This window comes from Anabas testudineus, chromosome 22 (assembly GCF_900324465.2).
Source record: "Anabas testudineus chromosome 22, fAnaTes1.2, whole genome shotgun sequence".
Taxonomy (NCBI): Eukaryota; Metazoa; Chordata; class Actinopteri; order Anabantiformes; family Anabantidae; genus Anabas; species Anabas testudineus.
In genome coordinates, this window is record NC_046630.1 from 19606901 (window position 1) to 19621138 (window position 14238).

At 40.4% G+C, this 14238-nt stretch overlaps 2 protein-coding genes across 3 annotated transcripts; both read right to left on the reverse strand.

Moving 5' to 3' along the window:
• Positions 1 to 331: 331 nt before the first annotated feature.
• psmb7 (proteasome 20S subunit beta 7) lies at positions 332 to 5976 on the reverse strand. 2 transcript variants are annotated; one of them, XM_026338853.1, is made up of 9 exons: positions 5827 to 5976; positions 4160 to 4253; positions 2619 to 2716; positions 2258 to 2398; positions 2037 to 2152; positions 1354 to 1412; positions 1114 to 1265; positions 835 to 864; positions 332 to 548 (listed from the first exon to the last, which is right to left on the reverse strand). In XM_026338853.1, exons 1-9 carry the CDS (start codon positions 5886 to 5888, stop codon positions 437 to 439), a joined length of 864 nt encoding a protein of 287 aa, XP_026194638.1. In that variant the 5' UTR covers positions 5889 to 5976; the 3' UTR covers positions 332 to 436. The 2 variants fall into 2 exon arrangements, with proteins under 2 accessions (XP_026194638.1, XP_026194639.1); XM_026338854.1 differs by lacking the exon at positions 835 to 864 and having other exon boundaries at positions 5827 to 5975.
• Positions 5977 to 8240: 2264 nt separating this feature from the next.
• LOC113148297 (nuclear receptor subfamily 5 group A member 2-like) lies at positions 8241 to 13269 on the reverse strand. Its single transcript, XM_026339953.1, has 6 exons — positions 12958 to 13269; positions 12440 to 12581; positions 10941 to 11575; positions 10396 to 10515; positions 9338 to 9485; positions 8241 to 8571 (listed from the first exon to the last, which is right to left on the reverse strand). The coding sequence occupies exons 1-6, from the start codon at positions 13057 to 13059 to the stop codon at positions 8318 to 8320; spliced, it is 1401 nt and encodes a 466-aa protein (XP_026195738.1). The 5' UTR covers positions 13060 to 13269; the 3' UTR covers positions 8241 to 8317.
• Positions 13270 to 14238: the final 969 nt, after the last annotated feature.

Consider the following 14238-nt stretch of genomic DNA (forward strand, 5'->3'; position numbering starts at 1 on the left):
GCGCTTTTCTACCTAACTGGTACTCAAAGCACTTTACACTGCATCTCATTCACCCGTTCACACACTCACACACCGATGGCAGAGCTGCTATTGATACTGAGCCAATTCTGAGTTTATCAGTTTATCTACATGTATCTACATACAGTCATCCACCAGAATTCTACTTTATGCTCTAAGAAAACTTTTGCCTGGACCAAATACCACATCATAGTATCTATACACTAACATATTCCAAAAAGAAAATCTTAGACTGTTGGTTGTTTAACCAATTTTAAACAAATGTATAAAATAATATCATCTCACTTCCCAGGGACCACAAGAAGAAACATGGTGGCGTTGACTTAAACACTTTATTGAAAACCATGAGAAAACATGCAGTTTGTGTGGAATTCTACAGGGCAGCAAGTTACAACTACAAGCACATTGTACAAGTATTTTAGGATGTATCCATAGTCTGTACGGACTCCTCCACCAGCTCCAGATTCAGTGCATTCACCACTTTTGTCAACACTGCTGTGGTTCCTCGTTTGTACTTGTAGTCGCCAGTTCTGCATCAGAGGAAATACGACACATGAAATAAGTTTCACTCAACCTGAGGATGATCAGTAACATTAACCAAGTCCTGGTTGGGGCTTGTTTAATGTGGTTTTACACATCAGAGGTTTCATCATCAACACAGCATGCCACTGTTAAAACACAACCGCAAACATTAGTTATGAAGAGTCACACTCAGCAGGTCTCTACTAAACAAAAGTAGTAAATAGTAGTAAAAAGAGTGTGAGGCAGCAGCTGTTAACACGACACACTAGCAGAACTCTTTCCATGTGTACTCACAGCTGCACGGCTTCAAACTCAAATGATCTTCTAGTAAAACAAGCAACAAGACAACATGTCATAAGTTCATCAAGTCATGTCCAGTTAGTACAGTGTCCAAACCTGCCCTGTTAAAGCATGGTCAAAAACAACAGCACTTCCTGCTGTGCACATGCCGTTCATTCCTGAAGCTACTGTCTGAAAAGCCCTCCCTGTGTACAACGTGAAGATGCACTGGAAGGGGACAGGTATTTAAACATCTCTGATTCAGAGCAACACAGCGTGGCATATCTAACTCACCTGACCCCCTTCTTGTTGGCCTCATCGTGGGGCCGGATGTAGTCCACCTTGCCCTTGGTGATGACACACAGGTCAATGTTGCTGCCCGAGCCCAGGTCGTTGAAGATTCCTGCAGCGATAGCGTCGCGCACCAGCTGCTTGGCCTCCTCCTCCTTTGGCAAAAGCATCACAGGAAGTCACACACTTGTTTAGGATGATCAAACACTTTGCAGCACTGTCTGTGGTGAGTGGGTAACTCACCTCCATGTCAGGTTTGTACCGGTCCTCAAATACAGCCATGGCAGCCAGGGAACCAGAACCTTTTGAAAACAGAAGCTGGATCAATACTCTGATCCGATTCAGGCTTCAGCTCAGTCTGGACACATTGGCATGGCTGTGTGTCTGTGAACTACAATCTGGATGAGATTACTCATCCAGATTAAGTTCCTAAGTCTGTATTTGGCATTAGAGACGATACCCAGGGCAACAGAGAACAACTACTTGAAAAACATGGAGGACAGATTCCCTCCATGCCAACGGGAAATTCTGCTTTTGTTAACAAGCCTTAATATAAACAATAAATTAAAGTAACGGAGCACCAGAGAGGTATTTGCATGATGTGTCCACTAGATGACACTGTGACTCCACCTCTGACTGAAAAGCACAGCTGCGCTAGTTGCAGTATTCCCTGGTCAGCCATGAGGGTAAACAGCTTAATTAGCTAATTATTCTATATTTGCATGTTAGCTCCATTTAGTGCATTGGACACTCGTCCGATTTTAATTTTCAATATCAAACCCTGCTGGATCTAAACCATATCTGACTCCTGGGATTCTTACAATGTTTTCTAACAATGTCAACCAGGACCCCACGGAGTTGGCTCCTCCACCTGTAAGTGATGCACATGACTAAATCTAAATAAGCTGTTGCACTGTAACACTGACCCATGGTGACGTAGGGCAGCTTGTCAGTGGAGCCATGGGGATAGATGCTATAGAGGTGAGGGCCGTTACAGTCCACTCCACCCAGGACCAGAGCAGCCCCGATGTAGCCCTGATACCTGAAAAGACAAACAGTATCCAGTTATCTATTAACAGTTTCTCAAGGGATTGTGCAGAACATGTATTTCATTATAATGTGATGTGCTCCAGTGTGAGCTCTTTACCTGAAGAGCATTTGTTTGAGCATGCGATTAGCAGTGGCTACGCGTGGCAGCCTGCCCGTGGAGAGGGCGTGCAGCTCCAGGTTGGAGGAGATAATCTGAGTGGTCATCTCTGTGTCTGCAGCTGTTCCTGCTCCACAACAGCTGGATGACAACACAAAAGCACAACGCCCTGTTAGTTCTACAGCACGTCAATACAAATAAAAAATAAAAAAAACAGTTTGATAATATAATAATAATAATAAGACAGGCAGCTGCTGACTGCAAGAACTGTAATTCCTATATTTAATCTGAACACACAGGAGCCTGTGTAGAATACCACAATGACAGTGTGAGTCCTGAGGAAACCGCAGCGCTCACTTACTAAATGTTGGGTGAGATGTAGTGGATCTTGGAGCAGTTCTTGTCTGCTACTACCATACCCTCAGTGGCTCTGGTGTCAGCTCCCAGGACAACTCCATCCTTCACAGAGGAGAAAAGGAAACCATTTAGAAATGCTGCTTCCAATGCTTTTCAGCAAAGTAAAACAATACTTGCACTAACATTCAGAGATGGAGCTCCGGTGTTACTACTTACACATTTGCTTTTCCTACTATGACAAACACATAACTTATTTTGTGTGACAGCGAGCTTAATTTGTGGCACCTATGATAGATGCCACGGTGTCATTATTAAAGTTATGGTTATCATTATCGTTATCATTACAAGTTTTTGTAGAGAACGTCCAGCAGCTTGACTCAAGCTGCCTTGTAAGCTTCTGCTTAGATTACCAGTGAGATTTCCGTAATTTTGGCTAAAATGGTAGCTACACAAAAGGTTACACACAGAGACTAGTTTAGGCAATGTCATGTTATATGCTAGTACACTTCACAACTCATTTCTAATGTGACTGTCTGTGAAATAAGAAGATAAGTTAGTCTGTAAAGGTTGAACTAATCCATAGATGTAAGCAGTTCAGTATTATTTGTGTAAAACTGTTTTAGTGAAAGTTAGTGGGTTCACTTTCGCCTGTGGCTGCTGAGCAGCAACAACTGTTACAACTGTAACTCAGAGAGATGGAGACAGTTAAAGGAGCTAACCAGCTCTCAATTTTGTGTTAGAAGGTCAAATTGAGCTGCTGCCCATTTTCAGAGTAATTGGGACGTTGTGTCAAATGTAAAAACAATAAAACAACAATAACAACAATAAAAGACTGGAAAGGTTGTACATGCTAAAAAAAACAAACAAAAGAAAACAGCTGGTTTCATCTCACAACTAACAGGATTAATTATTCTAAGATAACTGTTTTTTTAATTATTCATTGACTGGAGAGCATCAGAGTATCACATAGACGCTGAGTATTTTTATGGGAAGGGTGAGATTGAACATTCTGTAAAATATGGTAAAGGAGACCCCGAAATGTTGTATTGCTGAAATCCTGTATTAAGCATGAAAAGGTTTTGTCTTCAGAATACTAATATCTGGTCTGCTCAGTTCCCAGACCCAAGTGTTGTTAAAAGAAGAGGTGTCCCAGCTGCTGTTTAAAGACATTGCTGTCATCAAATTCAAAAATGTCCGAATAGATAATATGTGTGTTGTGTGTCTTCATACTATTTTCAGGCAAATATAGATACACTACAGATATTTCAGGGACAGGCCAACAGATACCCCCAAAATGTGATGCTACACAAGGTCATATGTACTGACATATGGATTTTTTATGGGGAGCTCTCATTATTACACAGCACCTACATTTAATGCAGATGTTATTAATGATATTATCGGCACAACCTTCTGTATTTGCTGCAGACAGACTAGGACACCTACTCAAGATCTAACAACTACTCCACGTCACACTGTCTTTATAATGTAGCTATATCTTGAGGTCCAGATCACTGATTTGAAGCAGCCAGGTTTGTCACTCACCTTGTAGACCAAGCCACAGATGGTGGTTCCTGTTTTACGAGCTGCAGGTAAGCTGCATCCCACTTTGTTGAGTTCAGCTTCGAAAAATGTGTTTCTGAGAATAAATAAGAGAAGATGAATAATGAATACTAAAAAAATGAATAAGTGAATGACTGTGCTATTTGAACACAAACAGTGGGGAGCCTAATTCATCAGTTATTACCCAGATGTTGCTGGTCCAGAGAAACTCGTGACCTGAGGTGGTAGGTAACATTAAGTATGCTTACTCAAGGTCTGCATTTAAGTATAATTTTAATGTACTTGTATGTTAGTGGAGTATTACTTTTACTCCACTACAATTCAGACAGATATATTGTACTTTAGTTACTCTGCAGATGCAGATTTTCAATTAAAAATATATCCAATTAACAAATGATGATGTATGAACTAACCAGCTGTCAGTAATAAAGTGGCTCTATCTTTACTAACTGCTGTTTGTGTTCCACACAAAGTTGCTGTACCACATATCACAGAGCTCTCTCTCTGATCCAGTACTAGATTGTTTTTCTTTGTCATGTTTTTAATCTTTAAAGGTTTGTGGAACAAACTAATCTGCACAACAGAGTCAAATTCAATACCATTAATGTTTTCTTGGTTCAAATACATTTTAGGGCAGACACTTGGCATTTCAACTTAGATTTGAAGTGGTACTTGTACTGACTCTTTAGGGCAAGAACCTTTACTTGATTGGACTTGTGTACTATTACCATCTCACTTTGATTTCTCTAAACTTCTAAGCACTAACAGGTTTCATCTTTGTTTAAACCAGTGACACCTTGTACCACTGTGGTACTTGTGATTCAGCTACTGGTCACAGTGACTCCAGCTACACACAGAAAGAGGATTTAAGTCACAAATGTATCAGTACGGCAGCATTTTATGACTAGTGTCTGACACATGTATTACAAGTCAATCTTAAATCAGTGACAATATTTATTTACATTATATTAACATATTATCCCTGCTAACATCTGACCACCTGTGTTTATTATAGGAAACTCTCAGTACTTGGTTTCCACACTTTCACTAACTCAGTGATAAAACAGTGAGTTGGGGTAAATGTCTCTTACACGTCACATTTCCATGTGAACCTTTAACGTTATTACGTAACCGTGTCCCCCACAAAACTGTTGAAATTCAGAACAACACCAACATAGCTTCCTAATAACTTAGCAGAATGTCCTAATAGGTTTCTACTACAGTTTGTGATATTGTTGCTTTAGTTGACGTTAGCTGCTTCATAAAGTCGGGTAACGTTGCTAATGCTAGCAGGCTGAGTGATGTTAACAGAACTGGACTTATCCACGAACAATCAGTGAGGGGTATAAAAACATATACTGCCATACTTTCTTACGATAATAAAATATGTTGTAATTGTTCTAGCACACGAAACATGTTTAATGTTAAAACAGTAGAAAGCACATTACATTTAAGTTGATAACGTTACCAGCGTGGGGAAATGCCTGAGTCATTGTAACGTTATGGAAGCCGGGAGAGCAGTTAGCATCACTAAAACCCCGAGTAAACACGTCGATTTAAAACGACGCTTAAACAAATTTGGTAAAAGCTTGTTAACCTAAGTGATGCAGTTCTTCGGTTCAGCTTTTCATTGACTCAGTAACGCTTACCTCTTGCTGTTTTCGAAACTGAAACCGCCGAGCGGTGGCCGGCTCACTGTCAGCGCTGCCATCTTGGTGAATGAAGTCTCGAGTTTCCGGGAAGTGAAGGAAGCGCTTCAGCCACAGATGGTGCGTTTAAGGACACCTTGAGAAGACGTCGCGTTCCGCAGCTTAAAGATCATTTGAGACCCACTCGCACGTTTACCATAAAAAACCTTCCTCATACATACCTCATAACATGGACGATAGATCTTTTTTGTTAAATACTTGTATTAAATCAACAGATAAAATCGACAGCGTACCACCAGCGTCAGTTCAACAACAGTGCTCCATCAAGTTGAGCGCTCTCTGTTGGCTGCTGACTGAAACAGTTCAGTAGGTCAAACACTGCTCAACGATGTGCAACATCCTCTGTTATGCGATCTGAATTTTATCTAAACATTAAACTGCAGAATGGGTTAGTGTATATAAAAATGTAGGCTAATGGGAGGTCAAATGAATTTAACTACTAATGCACTGCAATAAAATGAGTGTAAGAAAGGCAGTAATATATTTGAATGTATATATAATATAATATATTATTACTTCTGTCATATTGTAATGATGGCAGAGACACTATTGCAGCTATTTAAATTCTACATATTTGTAGAAATATGCTCTAAATCTTATCTTAATGTGGAGAGGTGGGTTGCTGTCACCCAGACTCACTGTCACTGCTTTTAAAGGTTTTTAAATAGGGCCCGTCTAACCAGCCAGGAAAGACCATTATTCTGCTGGGAGTGTATTTGTTGTGATCTCATACCTGGACGGCTGGGCAAAATGTAGTGCAGCAGGGATAGGATGAACAGCAAAAGCTTGTAACCTTGTAACTTTAACTTGTTTTGGTGCAAAGAACTCTACAATTCACTGGCTCCTCAACTTTGCTTTGTTTCCTTTGCAAATTGCTTACTTTAGAAGATAATCTCACAAAACCATATTTTGATAGTTGTACTTACTTAGTTGATTCACTTCATGTAAGTTTGACAGAAAGTTTTTGAACAGTTTTGAATTTTCTTTACTTTCTGTAAGTGTGGTCAGACCAGATCCTTGCCCGTCTACGCACACAGCTTGCTCTGAGCCTGTAGTGCTGTATATTTAAACACACTGCCATGTTATCCCCCGGGAACAGGACGGATGCCAACTTGGTGCCAGCTGGATGTCAAGGTCGAGTAGGAAATGGGCTGGGGTGGACAAGATCAGATAGGGCGCCTCCACACAACAAGATGAGTGCATTATGTTGATTAAGCCTTTTATTAAAGCACAGTGGGCAAAACAGGTGGTTGGAGGTGTAATCTGTGGGATCTCAGTAACTGATAACAAAGGTTTAATGTGCTCTGACTTTAACCTGCAGGAAATGTTCCCATCATGTTCCACTACTTTATCTTAGACTAAAAAACAAGCTTCATGTATCACAGCATGTGTATTCCTAGAGGATGCGTTGTGAAGATTTGCAGAGCTACAGCTTGTTTTTCAAAAACTAAAGGTTTGCTTTAAGTGAACCTGTTGACCTCATCTGGACTTCTCTATGTCATAGTGCTCCATTGTTGTCTAGAACTATCGAGCACATACTTAGAAATGTTCATGTTTTTGTAGGAATAGACTTAAAATAAGCATAAAATAAGATTTTATTACCATAAATTGATCAGTTTTAATGGAAAACAAGGAGATTTCTAAGCCACCCCAAACTTTTACAAGGTAACGAAACATTTTAACTAATTGCTGAGCTCTTCAAATCAAATATAATGACGCTACACACACTATATGTGACCATTTTTTAAAAGTGTTTATGTTTTCAGTTTGAACCAGTGCGCAGAGCTCAACATTGTTAGTTTAGTTTTTTTCCCTCAGATTTATTGAGAGTAATAAAAATACTGAACAACAGCAGCATTACTGTACCTTCCATTCACTTATGTTTACTGTAAGGAGTGTATTTATCTTTCATTGCAGTCATTCTGCTTTTATTGCTGTCAGTGTTAACAATGTTTTTGTATTGTTATTTTAGACACATTATATTTGTTGATACTCTTGACTTAGATGAATCTCTGGTCACATTTTATGAAATTAATGCAGAAAACCATGAAATTCTAATATTATGTTTCTTGCCACTGTATTTAGCATTTTTAAGACAAAATTTACCCCATTACCTGTAGTGCCCTCTAGTCTGGAGCATGCCTTTATCCCTTCCTTACAGCTATTTAAAGCTGGTTTGGTTTTACTTTATATCGTGAGCAGTTTTAAGTCCAAAAACAAATCTTATAAAAATATGCACAGAAATATGGGACAAATTTCCTCCTATATTTATTTGATACAAAAGCTCTAAAGCAACTGTGTGACAATTAATCATCTAATTCCTAAAATTAAGCACAGAAAAATGTCAGGGTTGATCTGATTTTATTAGACATTAATTTGACAGCTTCATTTTTCCATATGCAACATGCAAGCTTTCAGAGGTTGTAAGTCTTCACTGCCAGCTATGCTTGGCATGGAGCATCTCGATGAGCAGGTTGTTGCACGGCACCTCTGCACTCAGGTCTTTGCAGGACAGGTATTCTTCAGCGAGGACACTGAGAGAGCGTAACTCAGATAGACACAGCAGCAGGTGGGCGAAGCGTCCAAGGTACTGAGAAGAGGTGCATAGTGAGTACTCCAGCAGGGCTCCTTCAGCCTGCTCCTGGACACTCTCTATGAACTGATGGTCTTCAAGCTCAATCACATCTGGTCAATGTGTGAAAGAAAAAACAAGCAATGGGCAAGGACATCCGTCAGTGTACACAGAACAAGGACTATCAGATGTTTTCATTTTATGGAGTGGACAAACTAGAGAACTGTAGAGGTACCACCTGGATCAATATCAGGTACCCCTTAGGTTGTCTAAACAGCCTGTTTTTTGATCAAATTGATCTAGGAGTTATTATACTCTAACTATACTCTAAATTGAGGAACTAAAGATTAGACAAATTAGACAAAAGAAGAAATCTTTTGCAAAAAGACACAAAAAAGTGGAAGAGGGCTTTAAAACCACCAGAGCACCTGTTTATCCAAGGATATCTGGTGACTGTTCATTTGTTGAATGTTTGCTGTATTATTTGTGCTTTAGAGTGTAACTATGGTTGGTTATGGTTAGAGAAGGATCATAATATGACTTTTAGAGAAACGCTCAATAATGATTTCTGGAACAACCTGTTGATTTTTGTTTAACAAAGAACTTGAGCCTCTGGTCTTACAGTAAAGTGCCCACTACCCACCACGTTGACCTCCTTATGACTTTGTTGCTGTGTTTCTGTGTTTAGTTATGGGAAAACATAATGTTTAAAGTGATAGGGTTGAAACAGCAGGATGTCTCTTTTACTGGACACTTGAATGAAATGGAACCCAAATAAACATAATAAATAAAAATTTTAAAATACGGTCACCACAACAGGACTTTTTTGGTGCAGCTAAACTAAACCATTCTGAATCAACAATAACAGTGGTCATTAACCTGGGTTAAAAAGGACGAGGAACTTCATGCAGGCGAACTCTTGGCGGTCCACCTTTAGGATAAAGAACCTCTCAACCAGCTCCTGTCCTCTCTGGACCAGACTGACCAAGGTAGGACCGGCATTAGAAGTTATGTCTGACAGCTCCACCTGAACCAAGAATACAAGGACTGACATCACAATAACCATGCTCCTTTGTATAACACAACATTGACATGGACTCTCTCAGAAACAAATGTCTGTCACACTCCTCTACTGAAATAGTCCAAAATGAGGAACTTTTAAATTAAATTAAATTAAATTAAATTAAATTAAATTAAATTAAATTAAATTAAATTAAATTAAATTAAATTAAATTAAATTAAATTATTACTTAAAGATGAAAGAATATTTACAGAAATATATTTTTTGATGGACAGAACACAAGGTTCACAGTGTTCTGAATGGCACATTCATTAAAAGGTTTGAGGTTTTACACCCAGTCCACCATCTAACTATCACCCACAGGATGTAATAGGACAGAGAACACTTTCATGCTTAAAGAGAAACAAAGCTGAACAAAACATTCAAGGATTAATAAGAAAAGATTATAACAAACAATGTATACTGGATATGCAAGAGGCTTGAAACATATAGACAGATACATTTGAAAATGATTTAAATACAGCATGAAGTCCTATATATCTATATAGTACAATTTCTGAAGCTGGTAATAATAGTAATAGTTAGATCAAATACCCAGAGAAAGGTAAATAACAGGTAAATAATCTGTAGCCTACAATAACAGTTCACATAGTAGAGGAGTGTCCATTTTCTCAGGACTAATGACTTTTTCACAGCAGACATTTTGACTTATCAAAGCAAGTAAAGCAGAGGTGGACTACTAACAATAAAGATTTATTCAAGTATCCCAATAATCTATTATTATGGCTCTTTACACAGTATATGAAACTCTGGGACTGAGAATATAAAATGGGATAAATTGTATCTGTATAAACTGGGGGACTAGAAAAAAAAAGACAAACACAGATGAAATAAAAGCGATGCAGCGATGACTCACTTCCTGCCCAGTGACCAGGAGCAGGCTGCCCTCTCTCCCATACAGGACCTGTCTGGAGATTATGTCCAGGAGCAACAGTTCACTCCAGCTGTTGTGCAGTAACTTCATCTGATCACTCACCTTGGAGCATAAACAAAGACCTGATATCATGCAAATACAGTTCCAATCAGGATGATCACTTATCTGCCTTTTACTGTAGTCTGATCTCAGTCAGCTTGAAAACTACACAGCTGTAACTGACACATGACATGCAGGGTCAAATTATTGGCATAAATCAGGCAAAGAAATCATCCAAGGAGAAACTACTAAAAGTGGCTTAAGAACTGTCCAACACATTATTAAAAACAGGAAGGATCATCCACCATCCAACCATCATCTTCGAGGAAGAAACACAGTGATGTAATTAAAGTAGAAAGTATGAGGACATTCAAAATATGGTGAAAAACATTAAGATGACCATAAAGCGATTGCGAGACATGAACATTTAATAAATGCAAAATACCCAAAGCAGGGCGATGTGTACTGTGTGACCAGAGTCACCTTACTTTAAGCTGTTTGAAGAAGATGGATGTGCGAGCCCACTCCACCATGAAGAACAGCATCTTGTCAGCTAGTAGGCACATCAGGCTGAACATGCTGGTTCCCCCGTGTTGGTTCCAGACAGTCTGCTCCTGCAGGAGTTGAGCAGTGATCTTATTCTGTAGCTGGACCTCATCTGGATCACAGCGCAGGAACTCCATCACCAGTGGAGGTATCCCAGGACCTTGAGGAGAGCTTGAGTATAGCTTGTCTGAGTTGATGTAGAGCCCGGCAGCAGAGCCCAGGGAGCACATGCGGTCGTTGCGTTCAGCCTTGACTGTCCAGTTTGAGAAGACAGTGCACTGGCGCAGGGTGGCACCAAGTGAATGGGAGGGCAGGAGTGAGCACAGTGATGCAGGCTGGTAGCTCATGCTGTTATTCTGTGCTGTAGGTGGGCTGCTGTGAAGGATGGGATCAGGCTGGAGGCCACCAGGAAAGGTAAAGTCTTGTTGTTGGGTTGCGGAGACCAGAGTTGGACCGCTCTCTTTTCTGAATCCAGCAGCTTGCATCAGAGCCTTTCTCTGCTGCTTGAGGGCTCGATCACGCTTGTACATGGGACCAAACTTGTTTCTGCCACCTCGCATACGATCAGCACGAACAGCTGGTGGGAAAAGTTGATCTGTTTACAGCATTACTCAAGCCGATCTGCACTGTGTGCACACACAGTCCTAAAGAACAGATTCATACCAGTACAACACACTTCGAAACTATTCTAAATCACTGAGTACATATTAATGAAAATACAGGTACAGTCATGGTAAAATGGAAAAAACTAGATTAGGCTTCATCACATACACAATTGCACCTGTTGGCTATGGCTACAAAAGAGTTTTTATGATTGATGAACTTTTAGATGAAGCTTTTTCTGTCCTGTCCTATGATCACACCCTAAAGAACCAATACTTAGTCCCAGAATCACACTTTACTGTGGCATCTGCATAAACTTGTTTGAAAGGGTGCATGAGCAAACCCAGCTAATAATTTGTTGTTGTCTTTGTAGGAACCAGTAGAAATCCAAACAACTTTTATTAGTGTAGTGAGGAGACAAAGCAAGTGAACCCTTTTTATTAAAGAGTACAACAAAACAGACTCTGATTCACACACTGAGTCACAAACCTGCAGTGAGAATGTTTGGATGAGGTCTTCAATATGGATAAGAACAGTACCATGACGTGTTGTACTAACTGAGGTGAAGCTCTGACTTTATTTTAAGACAAATTTAGATATGCAGATGATTACAAAGGTTCACTTACTTTTTCTAGTCACTGTACAAACTACTTATGGGTTGTTTGTATTAATATTTATTACTATCTATTTTAATTGACAGTACACATCTTGAGGAATGACATTGCTTAAGTGGAAGAAGACAGCTCCTCTCTTCCTATTGAAAATGAACATTTAATGTAACATTAAGAGTTAAGTGTTTTCTGCACTGTGTGTGTGATGAGGTGTGTTGTGCTCCTACCTTCCAGTCGCATGCCAACATGAAGACACTTCTGAAACCTGCAGAACGGACATCTTTTCCTCTGAGTCTTATCAATCCTGCACTCCTGGTTTTCTGCACAGATGTACTTCTTGTTGTTTTGAACTGTTCTTTTGAAAAAACCCTGCAGGTGATGAATAAGAAGGAGGATCCACTTAAAGAACAGGTTTTACTTTGTCCCGTGCTGGGACAATGTTGTCCACAGCAGTGCTGATCAGTCATAAAATAGAAACTATAAAGTATAACTATCACAGCATGCAAACACGGACGCAACAAGTCTTTCTATTTGGAACCAGTGTGTCCAGTGCTTCCAGTGTGTCCAGTTAGTCCAGTGTGCGCCACTGGAAGCTGCTGGCGCTCCGTTTAACGGACTTAGACCAGAACACGTGGAGACTGGAGCCGCGTCTCAGCGCCTGATTCTCTAGTAGAACTGGGACTGCTGGTAATAATTAGACTATCTAAGAGTCCTAGTGGAACAAGAACGGGAATATGAAACGTACCTTGCAGCTTTCACAGGTCAGCAGACCGTAGTGGTACCCAGAGACCTTATCTCCGCAGACCGGGCACAGCTCCTCCAAATCCCCGTCCAGCCTGGACTCCATTCTGGAAACATCAGCAGCACTACTGCTCTTTCAGTCAACCCAAAGTGTCACAGCCATTCTAGACGTCTAGACACAGCTCTCACAGGAGCAAACGAAGAGGGTTTAAGTGCAAACACAAAGTGTGTGTGTGTCAGAGGAAGAGTTCAGGGAGCGTCCTACCCGGGGACTCGGAGCTGGGCCTGACGCGCGGTTGGTGGAAACGCTGAGTCCTCGTCCTCTGCCCACCTGTAGATGTGAAGTGGACTGCAGTGTCAGAGCATCACTGCTGTGCAGGACCCTGATGCTGATATCACTGCAGCCAATGAGCGTGTCCAATCACCGGACTCACCTGCTTTGGTATTGATATGGGAACAGGTGTCCTGATGTGTCTCTGCTGTCTGACAGCATCATGGATTACACACTGGTTTGTTTTCTCCTTCCTCTGATTCTAATTCTTTTGTAACTTTCAGTATAATCACGTGGATGGACCTCGGTATTGACATGTCTCTAAATCTCTGACATCATTTAGAAGATAGTTCATTCTTGATGTTAGAGTAACTGCAACAAACAAACAAACAAACAAACAAACAAACAAACTCAGCACTGAGGGGTCGCGTACTAGAACTGACTAGAACAGTACTAAAGAACACATTAGAGGGGGAGTTCTACAGCTGTGAAACGGTCCACTGAACTAAATGAACTGCAGAAATAATCATCAGCCAAAGCTGCCACTAGGCAAAGGTCAAAGGTCATCAGCAGTCAGTGGAACTGGAAATCAAAGAAGTAATTCAGGTGGTAGGTGAAGTCTGGTGTGTGTGTCTAGACCTAGTCTCTGTTTTGTGGAGGCGCTCACTTAGTCTGGTTGTTAGTTGAAAAAAAAAAAAAACGTACTAAGCACAAACTAGAAGGGGTGTAGCGTTGTGGTCATCATGCTGATTATGTTTGTCCAGAAGTCCAAACAACCATGTAGGAATAGACATGTTCTTTAAGGAACCAAATGGTCCAATTTTCCTCTTCATTGCTGTGAAATTCTGATATGAAGAAAGGATTGTTCCAAGAATTCAAAGAACATTCAGTGACAGTTACATCTACGTCTTTCATATCACACAGGAGAACGTAACTGTTTCCCTCCAGTGCTTTCTGTGACCAGAAGATGGAGTTGTTGCTTCAGAAGACACCAGCTGAGTGCCAGGTAGGACA

Bases quoted from the DNA above. Each gene is read 5' to 3' on its own strand.
- psmb7 (XM_026338853.1), bottom strand. From the start codon at position 5,888: ATGGCAGCGCTGACAGTGAGCCGGCCACCGCTCGGCGGTTTCAGTTTC. The intron at 2,399-2,618 runs GTAAGTGAGCGC...GTTGTCATCCAG, and splicing joins TACATCTCACCCAACATTTA to CTGTTGTGGAGCAGGAACAG. The intron at 2,153-2,257 runs GTAAAGAGCTCA...TTGTCTTTTCAG, and splicing joins CTCAAACAAATGCTCTTCAG to GTATCAGGGCTACATCGGGG.
- LOC113148297 (XM_026339953.1), bottom strand. From the start codon at position 13,059: ATGGAGTCCAGGCTGGACGGGGATTTGGAGGAGCTGTGCCCGGTCTGC. The intron at 12,582-12,957 runs GTACGTTTCATA...CATCACCTGCAG, and splicing joins TGACCTGTGAAAGCTGCAAG to GGTTTTTTCAAAAGAACAGT. The intron at 11,576-12,439 runs GTAGGAGCACAA...TTTTCCCACCAG, and splicing joins TGTTGGCATGCGACTGGAAG to CTGTTCGTGCTGATCGTATG.